Consider the following 17,963-nt stretch of genomic DNA (forward strand, 5'->3'; position numbering starts at 1 on the left):
TGATAAGCTTGAGTACTGGCTAAGAACTCACTATAGTGTTAAACTACTTGGTTTTGAATCTTGGTCTCAGCATTTACTGTAATTTGACCATGGACAAATTACCTTTCTTAATGTGCTTCAGTTTCCTTCTTTTGAAACTGGATATCATCATAATTCTATCTTGCATTTATGTTTGTGTGAGAAATCAAAGTGATAATACACTGACATGGTTCATAGTAACACTCATAATATGTTTTTATTTATTTTCAGTTAGTTTTGCATTTTTGTTATATTTATCAGTAATAATATTACCTCCATTTTCCAGCTGAGACCTACATACAATCTATAGGTGGGGACTCTGAGTGGCTCAGTGGTTTAGCACCTGCCATTGGCCCAGGGTGTGATCTTGGAGTCCTGGGATCGAGTCCCACGTCAGGCTCCTTGCATGGAGCCTGCTCCTCCCTCTGCCTGTCTCTGCCTGTCTCTGCCTCTCTCTCTCTCTCTGTCTCTCATGAATAAATAACTGAAATATTTAAAAATAAATAAATAAATACAATCTATAGGCTTTTGTTTTCTCTAAGGTTCACATAGTAGGTGGCAAAGCTCAGATTCAAAATTATATTTAGGGTTTAGAGACTTTGTTTACATCCTAGTCACCCTTACTTAATTTAACACAATCATTTTAATCTATGTCTTTAAGCTTATTTTATAAAAAAAAATTTCTTACAGCTTGATATATATAGTTCAGGAAAACAAAAAACTAACTGAGATTGGGAGAGGATACTGAGAAATTAAAGAAGAAAGCAAGCAAAGAGAAAGTGAACTGAAAATGTACAGTGTAATTAGAAAAGGCAGCAGGGCAGCACATTGAAAGAGAAGACGGTGGTTCATGCAGGAATCAGGAGTGACAGCAGCCAATTAAGTATCATTATATGGCTCACATAAGACTTCTTTTTTTTGCAGATTAGATTTGGGGAATTGGAAAGGGTTCTAAGAGCACCTATTGAAAAGGATTATAGAAGATCTATGCAGTTCTAAATTCAGCATTTTCCCCCATTGAAGAGAAAGCAAAACAAGAGCTGTGTGGTTTTTCTGATTTTGTAATTGGAAAGGCTGACCTTTGGATTTGAGAGTTTGCTGATTTAAAGAAGTTAATGTGGTGAGTTATTTTTTAATGTTTATGACTATCATGTAGTCCCTATACCCCACCTTCTAGTTTTGTCTTGAAATAATTGGTTTCTGTAATATGGTTTGATATTGTTTAGAGTTTCCCAATCTATTTTAGGTTTGTTGACAACTCAAGTTTCAGTTTCCAGCAGGACAAAATGTACTATTTGTGTCTGAGACTTGGCTTAACATGTTTCTCTCACTTAAGAGATCTCGTAGACAATCTTGATTATATTTGCCTCTGTTTCTCTAATCTTCACATGTGTCTTGTTACCTGGTGCTCAGGTTCGTTTTCCTGTTTTTCTTTTCTATTTTTTGGTGGGGATAGACAGCTGTAGGGAGACAGTTTTGAGGGAAAATTGTACATTATTCAGTGTAAAATATAGAGGAATTATGACTTTTTTCATTATGAGAAATGGCTAACTTGACCAAATACTGGAGTAATAATACTACTTAGTGCTCTAGAATATTGAAAACTATGAAAATAGAAAATAAAACACTTGGAGATAAAGTGACAAAATAAGCTAGATGTGACATTTAAATGTTTAATGATACTTTAAACAACTTGCTATAAAGATATTTAACTATGAGGGTTCTAGGCTAATAACTACAAATGATAAGAGTAGATAACTACTCTTTTCTTGGTTAATGTTAAATTATTTACATGTTAAAAAATATATTGCTGTCTGCCTGAGATGCGAATCTTTGGTGGGGGAAAGTACATTGTCATAGCTAATACTTATGTAAGTAACTGATATTTACATAAGTAGGAAGGAAGCTATAAAAATAGATACTAGTTTTTTGACTACTACTTTTTACCTAACATTTTAATAGAGCTCCTTTATTTTATTTATGACATGGTACAATTAAGTAGACTTTAAGCTAAATGACTAAATGATATTTCATGCATTAAGAAAAATCCTGAATTTATTCTAGGGCCTTTCCCCTTTGTTGTCATTTATATTGTGGACATTAAATAAAATAACAAATATCTCAATACCGATTGAGAAAAAAAAATACTTGAGAACATCAAAACCTAGCAAACTTATGAAGTCTGAATTAGTAGTATTTTTTTTCTCCTTAACATTGCATATGTTTTATTGGTACTTCAAATATAAATACTTCTTAAGGAGTATTGCTTTGTTGATAGGATAGTACCAAATGTTGTAGTTCATATTTTTAAAGAACTCCCAATACATCTCATTTGACATATTATAGTAGTCCTTAATGCATTAAAATAGAAGGAAATTTCTCTTTATAAGGCAATCCAAGCATTATGAGATGTGGGCAACAGAGCATTGATAATAGTATTAATGACTGTGAATATCTTCTCTGAGCAGAACAATTTTAGGAAATCAATAAAGGGAAGTAGACATTTCAACTCTTTCAAGTTCTTATTTTTTTATTATATTTTTTAAAGATTTTATTTATTTGAGAGAGAGAGGGCATGAGATAGGAGGAGGGACAGAGGGGGAGGGAGAAGCAGGCTCCCCACTGAGCAGGGAGCCCACCATGGGGCTTGGTCCCAGGACCCTAGGATCATGACCTGAGCCAAAGGAAGATGTTTAATTGGCTTAGCCACCCCGGTGCCCCGCTTTTGTTTTGTTATTGATGTCAAAGATGTCTGAGAAAAAAAGAAAGATGTCTGAGATTTGTTTGCAGAATTTACTTCACAAGATATAAATGTGTTAATTATTTTAATGCCTTTCCTAGGGAGTTTATTATTTTTGTTACTATTTTTTTAGATTGATTGAGATGAAAATTAAGATTACATGAGAAAGTCTATGACAATGCATGACCCTTGATAGAAGATTATCATATATTTGTATACATCCACCTAAGCTAGTAAAATTTCTCAATTTATGTCTGCAAGTTATCCCTTATTTTAATAACATCCTAAAATACATGTGAAAGTATTTAAAACAGTTCAGAGTTAATTGTTGAGGCAGTGATGAGAAGTTATTTCAAAATCAACATGTGATCTCCTAGAAACTCAGAAGAGATTAAAACAAAAAGAAAAAGAAAATAAAGTGTGGAAAACACTGCCAGTTCCTTCTTATCACTATTCCTGGGGGAAGGGTATGTAAATACTTCTAAAAGGTAGAAAGTATTATTAGAATTTGGGAAGAGTGGAATGGAAAGAGAGAATGTCCAAGTGACAATAAGTGAAGTGGAAAGAGAGCATGAGTTTATGGCAGTTGGAATAGTATCAGCGATAAAAATAACAAAACAGCAATAGTAACATTACAGAAACCAAACATACTGAGTTTTTAATGTATCATGCATTGGGGTAACAGTTTTATTGGTGTTGATTCAGTATATTCTGATATTAGTTCTTCAGTCAGTATATTCTGATATTAGTTCTTCAGTTTCCCTAAACCAAGTCTGCCTTTGGATTGCACTATGAATGATAATGGTGTTGTCATTTCTTTCTTTCTTTCTTTCTTTCTTTCTTTCTTTCTTTCTTTCTTTCTTTCTTTCTTTCTTCTTCTTTCTTTTCATATTATTATTTTTTTCTTTAAGGTTTATTTAGTTATTGTAAGAGGGGTAGGGGTGGAGGGAGTTTTAATCACACTCTATGCTGAGCACAGAGCCCCATATGGGTCTCAGTCTCACAACACTGAGATTATGACCTGAGCTGAAACCAAGAGTCAGACACTTAACCAACTGTGCCTCCCAGTCACACCCTTTCACTAAACTTTAAACCTCTGTGTCCCTTTTGTTTCTTTCTTTTCATTTTCCCCCTTCATCTCATTAGCTACCATTTCCTGTAGAATTGGCCTCCACCAAATCTATTGCATCTCTCCTTTCTGTATTAGTTAATTATTGCTGAATAGCAATAATACACATTCCGCCTCACAATTTAATGGGTTGGCTAGGCAGTTCTTTTGCTGGTTTAGCCCCAGAATAATCATTCAACTACAATAATCATTCAATAGTTAGTTGGTAGATCAGCTCAGCTGGTTGGAATGTGTAGGGAGATATACTCTAAAAGCTCTAATCATGTTACTTGCCTTTTTAAAAACAAAACAGAGGAATAACATTCTTCTATAGCTTCTTTTTTTTTAATTTTTTTTTAAATTTTTATTTTATTTATGATAGTCACACAGAGAGAGAGAGAGGCAGAGACACAGGCAGAGACAGAAGCAGGCTCCATGCACCAGGAGCCCGATGTGGGATTCAATCCTGGGTCTCCAGGATCACGCCCTGGGCCAAAGGCAGGCGCCAAACCGCTGCGCCACCCAAGGATCCTCTTCTATAGCTTCTTATAGCTCTAGGAAGAAATTCTTTCTTCTTCCTGACTTAGAAACTCCAATGTAACTTTCTTACTTTAACTCCTGTAGCTTCTTTAGATCTAATGTAATGTTCTACAAAACTATATTGTAGTTGCCCATTCTTCTTGCCCATTCCCTACATTTTTTTTAAAGATTTTATTTATTTATGAGAGAGAGAGGGACAGCACGAACAGGGGAAGGGGTAGAGGGAGAAGGAGAAGCAGGCTCCCTATTAACTAGGGAGCCTGAATCAGGGTTGGACCCCACAGCTGCTGGATCCCAGGACTCCAGGATCATGACCTGAGCTGAAGGCAGGTGCTTTACTACTGAGCCACCATGGCGTGCCACTTTTTTTTTTTTTTTTTACATAAAAGCTACTTCACTTTATTTATTTATTTATCTATCTATCTATTTATTTATTTATTTATTTATTTATTTATAAAAGATTTTATTTATTCATGAGAGACATACAGAGAGAGAGAGAGAGAAAGAGAGAGAGAGAGAGAGGCAGAGACACAGGCAGAGGGAGAAGCAGGCTCCACGCAGGGAACGCGACGTTGGATTCGATGCCGGGTCTCCAGGATCAGGCCCTGGGCCGAAGGCAGGTGCCAAACCACTGAGCCACCCAGGGATCCCCACCTTATCTCTTTTAAAGTCAAACCGGAATGCCTGGGTGGCTCCGTGCTTTAGCACCTGCCTTTGGCCAAGGGTGTGATCTTGGAGACCCACGATCGAGTCCCACATCGGGCTTCCTGCGTGGAGCCTGCTTCTCCCTCTGCCTGTGTCTCTGCCTCTCTTTCTCTCTGTGTCTCTCATGAATAAATAAATAAAATCTTAGAAAAATAAAGTCAAACCCATTCTTTGAATTGACTATATCCTTTTCTGTTCTCATTCAGCACAAATTACTTTTTTTTTTAAGATTTTATTTATTTATTCATGAGAGACACACACACACACACAGGCAGAGACCCAGGCAGAGGGAGAAGCAAGCTCCAGGCAGGGAGCCCGACCCAGGAGGATCACACCCTGGGGTCAAAGGCAGCGCTAAACCTCTGAGCCACTTGGGCTTCCCACAAATTACTTTTTCTCTCAGTGAAATCCTCAAGCACTTTACTCCTACCTTTCTTAAAATGGTAATCATATTCTTCATTTTATTATTGTCTCTTGTATTTTTGTACAGATATGTCCTTTCTTTGACTTAACATTATCTCTAGAATGATACTCTCCAGTAGAAATATAATGAAAACCACATATGTAATTAACAGTTTTTAGGAGCAATATTAAAAGAGGCCAAAGAAACTTGGGAAATTAAATGTCAATAATAAATTTTATTTAGCCTTATGTATCACAATTTTTTTTTAAGATTTTATTTATGTGACAGCAAAAGAGAATGAGCTATGGGGGAGGGGCAGAGGAAAAAGCAGATTCCCTGCTGACCAACGACCTGATATGGGGCTTGATCCCAGGACTCTGGTATCATGACCTGAGCCTAAAATAGATGCTCAACCAACTGAGCCACTCAGGCCCCCTCAAAATATTATTTCAACATAAATGACTTAAAATTATTTTTATATTAATTTTTCATACTAATTCTTCAAAATTTGGGGTGTATTTTATACTTTATAGCACATCTCTGTTCAGACCAATATTTCCATTTCTCAGTAACCAAATATTGCTTGTGCTACCATATTGGACATTACCCCTCTAGAATTCTATGATAAATATTGGTGTATGACAGAGAATGTTGATTTATGGTAGGACCTATTATCAAATTCTTGCTTCATTATTTACCGTATGAGCCTGGACAATTTATTCACTTTGTCTGACTTTAGTTCCTTCAAGTGTACAAATGTTTTACAAAGATTAGATTGTATGACGTAATTTCTCTGGTGTTTGTTTACTTTAAAAAATAATTGCAGACATAACCCAAGTTATGCCAGTGTCTTGTACAGTGCGTGGAATTTAGAATCTTATGTTACAGCAATTTACTGATCACATAAGCCATTGGTCTCATAAGCATAATGGCTTATGCTAGTTTCTAAGAATATTAGTTTGTTTTGCTAGTTTCTTTTTTTTTGTTGTTTTGTTTTGCTAGTTTCTAAGAATATTAGTTAGGAAGTCTACCTTTAAGAAGTTTGGTACAGAATGATGGACTTGTAAATACTTAGTTATTTACAATATATTTATCATGTAAATCAAATACATCTTAATAATGTCATATAAGATAAAAAGCTATAATACAGAGGATTTATTAACTATGCCTGGGAATTTCAGGATAAGCTTCAAAAGATGTTGCTTCAGCTGCATCTGGAAAGAGGAATGTTTCCTAAGTACACCAGGATGTTAAAAGGTGATCCTAGAAAGAAGGAAAATACTTGGAAAATCATGGTGTAATGAAATTGCTTGTGAAATGTCAGGGAATTCTCATTTTGCAATGGATGAGTGTTAGGGATTGCACATTTGGGTCTCCTTTCCTCCAGATTTACATGTTGAAACCCTAACTCCCAGTGAAATGGTGGGGCATGTGAGACCGTGGGGCAGGTGAGAAGTAATTCAGTTGAGATAAAGTCATGAGAATGGAGCCCCATGATGGATTAGTATCCTTATAAAAAGAGAAAGAGACTAGAGCTCTCTCTTGTTATCCACCATATAAAGATACAGGAGAAGATAACTATCTGTGAACTGAGAAGCTTGTGATAATTCTGGCATAACAACTTGAACTAAGAAAGCAGGACACATAGTGTTTACATGGTCGGCTGAAGGAAGGACCAACAGAGATCACTAGGGTTGATAGAGGAATAATTATGGACCATAGTGCTCTACATAACCCTTCCCCAAACTTCCTTGTTTTTCCTCATCTTAATGAATGGTATCACCAAATATCTTTCTGTAAGTTTTCTCTTCCCCTCATTCTTCAGCTCTCATTTATCCATAAGCCTATAGCCTCTCTGCCTCTGAAATATAATATATCCTGTCAGTGCCCTTAGTCCAATCTGCTGACCTCTTTCCTAGACCACTAAAAAGTCGGACTGATCTCCTTACCTCTACTCTAATCTTCACATAATCCAATTTCTTCACAGCAGCAAGAGTGATGTTCTTTTAATGTATACCAAAGTTTCCTAGCTTCCGTTTTTCAGATTCAAAGGCGCTCTCGTTAAATTCTACAAGGTCCTTCATGACCTGGCCTAATAGATATCTTATCATTTTACCTTTCCCATTATTACACGTTGTTTAGCTACCTTGACTTTTTTTTTTTTAAACATATCACTTGAGTCTTTTCTTTCCTTGTGCTTTTTATCTTGTACTTTCCTCTAGATTGCTCTTTTTCTGATCTTCAAAGGACTGGCTCCGTCTACTCCTTCAAATGCTAGCTGAAAATCATTTCCACAGGGAAATCTTCCGACTATCCAGTTTAAAAAACACTGCTGGCAAAGTAACTTTCTATTTTATTACTGTTAATTCATACTAGTTCTTATTGATATCTTCAGTTGTTTTATTATAATTTACTCATATATTTTCTTTTTTTCCAAATTTTTACTTAAATTCTAGTTAGTTAACGTATAATGCAATATTGGTTTTAAGAATTCAGCATTTCATCACTTAATGCAACACCCAGTGCTCATCATAAAAAGTGCCCTCCTTAATTACCATTATCCTTCCAGCCCATCCCACACTCACTTCTGTCAACCCTCAGTTTTTTGTTTATCATTAAGTGTCTCTTATGGTTTGTTTTCCTCGCCCCTCTTTTTTTTTCCACTCTCATATGTTCATCTGTATTATTCCTTAAATTCCACATATGAGTGAAATTATATGGTATTTGTCTTTTTCTGACTTAATTTATTTAGCATAATACACCCTTGCAACATGTTGTTGCAAATGGCAGGATTTCATTTTTTAAAATTTTATTTAAATTCAAGTTAGCTAACATATAGTGTAGTACTGGTTTCAGTAGTAAGATTTAGTGATTCATCACTTACATATAACACACAGTCATCATCCCAATATGTGTTCTTTTAAAAACCCATCACCCACTTAACCCAATCCCCACCCATCTCCCCTCTTTAGTTTGTTCTTTTAACTATATAGTCCATTAAGGTGCCTCCCCCTCTGTTTTTATCTTATTTTATTTTTCCTTTCCTTCCCCTATATTCATCTGTTTTGTTTCTTAAATTCCACATACAAGTACAATCATATATTTGTCTTTCTCTGACTTATTTCACTTAGCATGATACATTCTACTTCCAACCACGTTGCTACAAATGGCAAGATTTCATTCTTTTTAGGCTGGATATATATATTATATATATAATATATATTTCCTCTATCCATATCCATATCATTCCTCATATCTATATCTATATCTATCTATATATCTATATATCTATATATATATATATACCACTTCTTTACCCATTCATCATTTGATGGACATTTAGACTTTTTCCACAGAGTCTGGCTATTGTTGATAATGCTGCTATCAACATAGAAGTTCATGTGTCCCTTTGAATTAGTATTTTTGTATACTTTGGGTAAATACCTAGTGGTGCAATTGCTGGATCACAAGGTAGCTCTATTTTTAACTGTTTGAGGAATTTCCAAACTGTTTTCCACAGTGGTTGCACCTGTTTTTATTCCCAAAAACAGTGTAAGAGGTTTCCCCTTTCTCCACCTCCTGACCAACACTTGTTTCTTGTGTTGTTAATTTTAGCCATTCTGGCAGGTGTGAGGTGATATTTCATTGCAGTTTTGATTTGTATTTCCTTGGTGATGAGGGATATCTAGTGCTCATATAATTTCTTTCCACAATAGAACGTAAGCTCTTTGAGAATATAATTCCTATCTGTCTTATTCATCACTGTATCCCAAATATCATCTGAATGCTTAAGCAAAAAGCAGCATTCAGTTAATGCTTGTTGACTTAATGCATTAAGTCCCCCCCATACAATTATCCTCTTTTATAGGCTTTTACTTAGATTAAGAATGAAGCAGTGTGTTAATTCATCAATTTAGTATCCTATCAGGTAGTAAAAGAGGTATTTAGCTAAAAGGAAAAAAAACCACAAAACCCTCTACACTATAGCTATTGCATTAAGTACATGATTTGATGAGGGTGGGGAAAGGGTCTGTTTCCTCAATTCGTGGGCATTCAACTTTCCAATAGTTTCTTAAATTGTAAAGTAGAAACTTCAATAACTAAAAATGAGACTTGGTGGTATAAAAACAGAACTGAATTGAATATCCTGTTTCTTTTTGAAATTGAAACATTATAATGGTTACAAATAGTTAAGGCAAAGTTTTGACCATAAATTCAGTTGGCTTTAATTGTGATTTTCCTTCTATTAGTGAAAGACTTCAGAAATAAAAGTTAATCCTAATTAAGTAATACATGATTAAGGATTCTTTATATATAAACTGCCAGATGTTTAAAAAGGTTAATATTCCCTCAATAAGGAAAACATTAAGTCTAAAAGGTCACTTAGATTATTTTTCTGGAAAGTTCTTTATAGATATTCTTCACCTGTTAATATTATTATTGATAATCCTTTTTCTGATTATGAATAAACACTTTGTGCTCTATGTATTTATTCATGGTAACATTTACTTAGTAAAATATGTCTCTTACAGGAGGATAAATAGTTCCTGGGAAGAATACTACCAACTCAAAGCAAAATGAAGTTCTTTCTATTGCTTTCAGTCATTGGGTTCTGCTGGGCTCAGTATGCCCCAAATACCAAACCTGGACGGACATCTATTGTCCATCTGTTTGAGTGGCGCTGGGCTGACATTGCTCTTGAATGCGAACGATACTTAGCTCCAAGAGGATTTGGAGGGGTTCAGGTGGGTATTGTTCAGAGCATAAATTGCAGTTTGCTATACTTAGAGGAAATGGTATTATGATTTGTATCTGTGAAGCTGGAGCATTTTACTGAGGACAAAAGAAATGTAGTATTGTTGACAACTTTATGTTTCATTCCTGATATAACCTTTCTTTGGCAGGACATTTCCAGTATGCTGTTAATATTTTCATGTGGTTGTTAAAAATGTAGCTGCATATGCAAAAATTCAGAAATAATTTTAGATTATTGATGAGTTTCTAGAGTAATCTGATGATATAAACTAACCCATAATTTGATACTTATTAAGATTTTTTTATTTATAGATTTCTCCACCCAATGAAAATGTTGTGATTAATAACCCTTCAAGACCTTGGTGGGAAAGATACCAACCAATTAGCTACAAGTTGTGCACAAGATCAGGAAATGAAGATGAATTCAAAGACATGGTGACTAGGTGTAACAATGTTGGTGTAAGTGAATTAAAGTTTCCTTTAAAAAATATTCAGGGAAATAATGTCTCCTGTCTCCTGTTACTCTTTAGCAGAATGTTTTCCATATTTATTTTTTTTTTAGTTTACTTTACACTTAAGCCATAACTAAAGCTTAATTGTTACCTTATGCTCAGCTTTTGTAAACTTTTGTATATGTGCTATTTATCTACTAAAGGAAATTTAAATCAAAGTTTCAAGCTGAGCTTATTTATAAAGAAAGTATCAACTTTGAACCCCATAACTATACACATTTCTGGGGAATACTTTCCTAGTTAGGAGTTGGAAATTCCAGGCGCAATATTTGCTTGTAATTTTTATGTGACTTGTATCTCCACCTATCATTTCTGAGTCTTCTTCCCCATAGGTGTATAGTTATATTTTTTAATTGATGATATATAGTTAAATCATTTTTGATGAGGAGCATAAGAGACAATAATTAAGTTCAGATGTTAAGTAGATAATAGTGACTAGCTTTCTAGGATAATGCATGGAAATTTTAAAAACTACTACTCTTTCTTGCCTCAGCTGATTCCTACCTCTCCCTAAAAAGGCTGTTTGCCTGATAGCTTTAGTTCTATCAGTTTATCGTATATGTAAATATTTTACCAAGATGGTAGAAAGCAGATAGGCATTTAGTTCATATTGATTTCCCTTCAACTTGACTTTTGGTTTACTAAGAAGATAAGTTAAAAAATAGCAAAGACCTGTTTTGGAGTGTGATTATCATTCCATAAACTTTAGTCAATAATACTATAAATTTCTACCTTTCTATGAATCAAACAAATAGAAACTTTGTTTTTCAGGTCTATATTTATGTGGATGCTGTAATTAATCATATGTGTGGGAATGCTGTGAGTGCAGGAACAAGCAGTACTTGTGGAAGTTACTTCAACCCTGGAAACAGAGATTTTCCAGCGGTCCCATTCTCTGGTTGGGATTTTAATGATGGTAAATGTAAAACTGGAAGTGGAGACATTGAAAACTATAATGATCCTTATCAGGTAATTAAATTAAAAAACCACAGTGATGCGAATAAAGAGCTATCTGTACCTTTAATTATTTACATGTAGTTTATCGATCATCATTTTACATACTGGCGTAGATTTCTTAGGAAAATAGAAATCAATATTTAAAACATTTTTCTCAATTTGTCCCAGCTGAAAAGCTCTTCTAATTTACTTCCTACATACTCCATTTTTATACTAGAAAATATTTCAAAGGTATGTCCATACTAGAATGTCAGCATCTCCAGTTGCCAATGCAAGGAAGCACTACAGAAATATCTGTTAATGAATAAATTACTTGTATCTGATCATATGTATGATACATATGATCCATAATGAAATGGATTCTCAAATAAAGATGATGTTTTGTGTATCAATCACAAAATTTTTGCCTTCATAGGTCAGAGATTGTCGTCTGGTTGGTCTTCTTGATCTTGCGCTGGAGAAAGATTATGTGCGTTCCAAGATTGCTGAATATCTAAACCACCTCATTGACATTGGTGTAGCAGGGTTCAGAATTGATGCTTCCAAGCACATGTGGCCTGGAGACATGAAGGCGGTTTTGGATAAACTGCATAATCTAAATACAAGGTGGTTCCCTGGAGGAAGTAAACCTTTCATTTACCAGGAGGTACATTAATACATATATGTATCTATATTTCATATGTACATAAAATAATATCACTTAATTCCTTAGAAAATAGTGGATTTAATTAAAATATAATTCTGTTGTTTAATGGCTGAATCATTTATATAGAATAGTGTTCTTGAATTCTTTTTTTTTTTTAAGATTTTATTTATTTATTCATGAGAGACACAGAGAGAGGCAGAGACACAGGCAGAGGGAGAAGCAGGTTCCATGCAGGGAGCCCAAGGTGGGACTCGATCTGGGGACTCCAGGATCACACCCTAGGCTGAAGGCAGGCACTAAACTGCTGAGCCACTCAGGCGTCCCTGGTGAAAAGTCTTTAAAGTTTTTATTTAAGATAATCTCTCCCCTGTATTTCTACTAGGTAATTGATCTGGGTGGTGAGCCAATTAAAAGCGAAGAGTACTTTGGAAATGGACGTGTGACGGAATTCAAGTATGGTGCAAAACTAGGCACAGTTCTGCGCAAATGGAATGGAGAAAAGATGGCTTACTTAAAGTAAATGAGATATGTTTTGTCTTTTAAATTATTTCACAGATGTATTAGTCTTATTATCTCAATCTCCGTTATTTTAGGAACTTATTTAGAACTTTTAAGGATTCAATGAATAGTAACAAGGGTTAAAGTTCCCAAAATTCAAATTTATCATCTTTATTATTTAGCTTGTCAATCATGAGGATGTCTGAAAACCCCAAACATAACCTAGAGACTTTAATCTGTGTATTATATAACTATTTTAGATTACTAATGTTTGCATATAATATGTGAAGGCCACATTGTTATTAAAATGATTGTGTCATTTATAAAGCATAACCTACAATGTGGTTATACTATTCAATTTATGAGTATTATCAATTAATTATTTTCAAATATTAGACTATTTATATTATAGCAATATTGAAACTTGCTTTTAATCCCAGTATTCTATTCTGTATGCTATGATATGGATGTTGATAAATTCTGAAGTTTTTTCTAAATTATACTGAAATCTCTAAAAGGACTTTTTATAGCATAAATCATATAACTGTAATATGAATATAATCCAAGTAATTCATACATATATCCATACATGGAATGCATAATATATCTATATATAGTTTATATATATTTTTAAAACTCCTATAGAATAATCATTTAATTAGAGAATTTCATTTGGGCCTGCTCTGCCAAAATAAATATACATTTAGGTTACCCTAAAGCTACTGGGAAAGAATACATGTTTGTGTGTTTTAATAGGAACTGGGGAGAAGGATGGGGTTTCATGCCTTCTGATAGAGCACTTGTCTTTGTGGATAACCATGACAATCAACGAGGACATGGAGCTGGAGGAGCATCTATTCTTACGTTCTGGGACTCTAGGTGGGAAACAAAGTGCCCCCCCCCTTTTAATCTACCTTTTAATGATACTAAACATACTGTTTACTTCTATGATGGTATCATTTTGTAACCTTTAGACTGTACAAAATGGGAGTTGGATTTATGCTTGCTCATCCATATGGATTTACACGAGTAATGTCAAGCTTCCGTTGGCCAAGATACTTTGAAAATGGAAAAGTAAGTTTTGGTGTTATCTAACATGTTTGTTTCTCAAGAGAGAAAAGAAAGTGTTGTTGTAATTGTACCATGATGCTATTATATTTACTACTTATCAAATATTGAAGTGTAAACCTGATACAGGAATGGTTTTAGCAATGCAATAGATATTAAAGAATTAAAATTCATTGTCTCTGTTGTCAAAGAGTATGCAAACTATATCAGAAATATGATAAACATACACCCACCTCAAAGAAAGACTTAAAAGTAAGGATATAGTAAGTAAAATATGTATTTTTCATAAGTACCTACCTCATAGGGTTGATATAAGGATTACAAATTAACACGTTGAAATATTAAAACAGTACCTGCCCATAATATGAACAATAAAAATATTTGTTAAATACTTTGGGAAAAAGTCATATGGAATGGAAAGAAATTATTCGGTTGAACTGGGGTTAAATAGGGTAAATATCTTATAAGAGGAAGGAAAATAAATGTATTGAAGAAATTTGAGACTATTTTGGGAAAAGTAAAGATGAGAAGATTATTTGGGGTATTACATGTGGTGTTGAGTAGCAATTTTATAAGGGAACTAAGAAATAAAACTGTGAATGTATTTGGAAATTTAATGGAAATTTTTTTTAATTGAAGAATTCACATGCAGCATTGTACAGCAACTTCTTACGTAAAGTAAAAAATGCTTTTCAGCATAAACCAGACTGATATTTACATAGTTTCTTCCATTTTTTTCTGTGACTGTTGTTAAAAGTATCAATCAGAAAAGCACAATATTAAACCTCTGATCAGTTTAGTAAAGAATATTGTGATGTATTGATTAGCACATTTATCCAGAAAGAAGACTGAAAGAATTGAATACTTATTTAGCAATTGTCACATTCAAGGCATTTTCACATATATCATTTAATTTTTTTAAAAGATGTTATTTATTTATTCATGAGAGACACACAGAGAAAGAGAGGCAGAGACACAGGCAGAGGGAGAAGCAGGCTCCATGCAGGGAGCCCAAAGTGGGACTCGATCCCAGGTCCCCAGGATCAAGCCCTGGGCTGAAGGCAGGCGCTAAACTGCTGAGCCACCTGGGCTGCCCTGTCATTTAATTTTTATAGCAACTATGCATTATCCCCATTTTACAGGAGAAGAAAATTAGGCACAGAGAAGTTATGTATATCAACTAAGTTTTCTTAACTAATGGTAATAGAATCTTTGTTTTCATTCTGCTGTTTCTGACACTGAAGTCTTTGCCATTTTGTTATCATTGCACTGCTGACAGTGATATTAAGAATTCCATGGCAATTTCTTAGAAAGAAAATTAAAGTGTATTAAAAAATATTGCCCTTAAAATATGGTACTAGAGAATGAGAAATTGGGGATAAATAGCGAGGACTTGGCAAAATGCTGTAACAATGCTGAGGGAGTTACATTCTAAATGAAGACAATGCAGAGATACAAGACATGCTGGATTTGGTGTACTGGAGATGAAATAGACAAATATGTGAAATGTTAAAAATATGAGCTTTTTAAACTTTTTCTTTTTTTCTTTTTACTTCAGGATGTTAATGATTGGTATGGGCCACCAAATAATAATGGGATAATTAAAGAAGTTACTATTAATCCAGATACTACTTGTGGTAATGATTGGGTCTGTGAACATCGATGGCGTCAAATAAGGTAGGAATTCTTATTTAGAGATGTCCTCTACTAATAAACATTCTTAGCATTTTATTTTAAGCTGTTGATGTATTCATAAGCGTTTTATGTGGTATTTTATTTTTAGAAACATGGTTATGTTCCGTAATGTAGTTGATGGACAACCTTTTACAAACTGGTGGGATAATGGTAGCAACCAAGTAGCTTTTGGAAGAGGAAACAAAGGGTTCATTGTCTTTAATAATGATGACTGGTAAGTAGATATCAATTAGAAATAACATTTTATTCTAACATGTTCTTGGTTTACTACTTTCTCTTCTTGCACATTTATTTTTTTTCATATCTGAAAAATTCTTTAGTCAGTGGATTAAGAAACCACAGAAATCAGAAGAAAAATGAAAATGGCTCTTATTTATAAGGGCTCTGTGTTCTAAGTGGAGATATGTGCATCCTGGCATATCATATACATATATGAGGCACATGTATAGACTCACCTGTATACCCCACACAAAATATCCAGAGTAGTTCATATGAAGGGTGTGAAATCACTAGAAGAACATGTCTTATAGCCCCTATTCCATTCTGAAATGATGGAAAAATACTACCTCAATACTGAAGTACATTTGTTTAGCTCTTTTTCCAAGTACTCTTGTAGCTGGTTCTTTTGTCTCCTTTTTTCACTTCCCTGTCTCTCTGATGAATGATGTATTTTTTAAGGCATTGTTTAAAGAACACGTATCTTAGGGTTGGTCAGGGATTCACATCAGGAGTTTTCAAGTTTTAGTTCTGATACTTCTTCTTACTTTCATTGGTATACTCACATCCTTTGCTTCTAGTATATTGATTCCCTTATATATAAAACTATGGCTTGGGAGATGTCTTTGCAAGCAGTTGACAAATTTAAAATATTAAAAGGAAGTACTTTTATCTAAGGGTGATAATTCATTCAAATATTCACTGAAGTTCTAAAACTATAATTTTGTGATAATATTCACTGTCAACTAGGGATTTGCTAAGTCTTCTGTAAGATTACCATTAGCTTGTAAATTGTTCACATCTGCTGGAGAGGTCTTTGTATTTTCTTCTCACTGAGGCTTTGACTGCTTAGAGTTCTATTGCACAAACTTAAGCTTTTAGAGATAGTCTGAATTCTTGCTTTTAATTGTACTGAATTGAAGTTAAATCTTAAATTTTATTTTTCAGGCCATTATCTTTAACTCTGCAAACTGGTCTTCCTGCTGGCACATATTGTGATGTTATTTCTGGAGATAAAATTGACGGCAATTGTACAGGAATTAAAATCTATATTTCTGGGGATGGGAATGCTCATTTTTCTATTAGTAACTCTGCTGAAGATCCATTTATTGCAATTCATGCTGAATCTAAATTGTAAAATTTGAAATAAATACATACACGTACTCAAAGCAATAACCAAGTGTATCTCTTTCTTTTGTGTGTTTGTATATATTATTATAGTTCATTAATTTTTGATAAAAGCTGTAAGTAATCAAGTCGAAAACTGAGAAAGGCATAAAGATCACTTATAACTATATAATTATAAGATAGCTACAATTAACATCATGATATATTTTAGAAGACTCTTGATGACTTATTTGTCAAGGGAATTTCTAAGAATTCAGAGATGTATGTTAACTAGTATGTTTATTGCCATTTATACAATCTCCCAATATGTATTTATGTTATTTCTTCCATCAACTGTTTCTAACAATTAGTGAGGGATAGTTGATTTAATAATTGCCATACAGGGCTATAACATGTGAGTGATTTCACTTTGTGAGAACCCTTTTATGGTCAATCAGTTAATAAATAAAATAAAATCATGCAAGGTATGATTCTTAATTATAGGGATATAATTATATATATTATATTTATAATATATATATATATAATTATAGGGAACTCATAGGAATCTTCTATTTTATCTGTATTTTTTCTCTCCTTGTAATGTCTTTAAGTTGATGTTGATGTAAGCGTTTTTTTGTTCCATTTCTTAACCCCCAGTATGGGTGGATGTAATTATTTGGGGCTTTCATCATACCACTTGGTCTAGATTTTCTTTCTGATCCTCTACTTGTTCATCCTTCTTCACTATGACCTTAAATATGAAATTTGGTAAGGATCTCATCTGGGTCTCATAACTCTCAGTAGTTTTTCTTATGCTTGGCATCATCATTCATTCAGTTCTGCAAGTAAGAAATCTGAGTCTCATCTTTGAAACACCCTTCTATTATATCTCTTAGATCCAATCAAACATCATATTTTTATTTTACCATCCAAATATTTCTATCATTTTTTCTCTCAATTGCCACTATTTATCCTTTTATTAAATGACAAAA

The 17,963-nt window shown here is 33.8% G+C and overlaps 1 protein-coding gene across 2 annotated transcripts; it reads left to right on the forward strand.

Annotated features, from left to right (window-relative positions):
- The first annotated feature begins 1,000 nt into the window (after window positions 1–1,000).
- LOC129519463 (pancreatic alpha-amylase) lies at window positions 1,001–17,049 on the forward strand. 2 transcript variants are annotated; one of them, XM_055339981.1, is made up of 11 exons: window positions 1,001–1,138; window positions 10,047–10,259; window positions 10,582–10,728; window positions 11,553–11,750; window positions 12,154–12,384; window positions 12,767–12,900; window positions 13,639–13,761; window positions 13,857–13,956; window positions 15,509–15,627; window positions 15,734–15,859; window positions 16,810–17,049. In XM_055339981.1, the coding sequence occupies exons 2-11, from the start codon at window positions 10,092–10,094 to the stop codon at window positions 16,997–16,999; spliced, it is 1,536 nt and encodes a 511-aa protein (XP_055195956.1). In that variant the 5' UTR covers window positions 1,001–1,138; window positions 10,047–10,091; the 3' UTR covers window positions 17,000–17,049. The 2 variants fall into 2 exon arrangements, with proteins under 2 accessions (XP_055195956.1, XP_055195957.1); XM_055339982.1 differs by lacking the exon at window positions 1,001–1,138 and adding an exon at window positions 1,302–1,431.
- The last annotated feature ends 914 nt before the right edge of the window (window positions 17,050–17,963 follow it).

Source organism: Nyctereutes procyonoides, unplaced genomic scaffold (assembly GCF_905146905.1).
Source record: "Nyctereutes procyonoides isolate TBG_1078 unplaced genomic scaffold, NYPRO_anot_genome, whole genome shotgun sequence".
NCBI lineage: Eukaryota > Metazoa > Chordata > Mammalia > Carnivora > Canidae > Nyctereutes > Nyctereutes procyonoides.

Bases quoted from the DNA above. Each gene is read 5' to 3' on its own strand.
- LOC129519463 (XM_055339981.1), top strand. From the start codon at position 10,092: ATGAAGTTCTTTCTATTGCTTTCAGTCATTGGGTTCTGCTGGGCTCAG. The intron at 13,762-13,856 runs GTGGGAAACAAA...TGTAACCTTTAG, and splicing joins CTTACGTTCTGGGACTCTAG to ACTGTACAAAATGGGAGTTG. The intron at 15,628-15,733 runs GTAGGAATTCTT...TTTTATTTTTAG, and splicing joins CATCGATGGCGTCAAATAAG to AAACATGGTTATGTTCCGTA.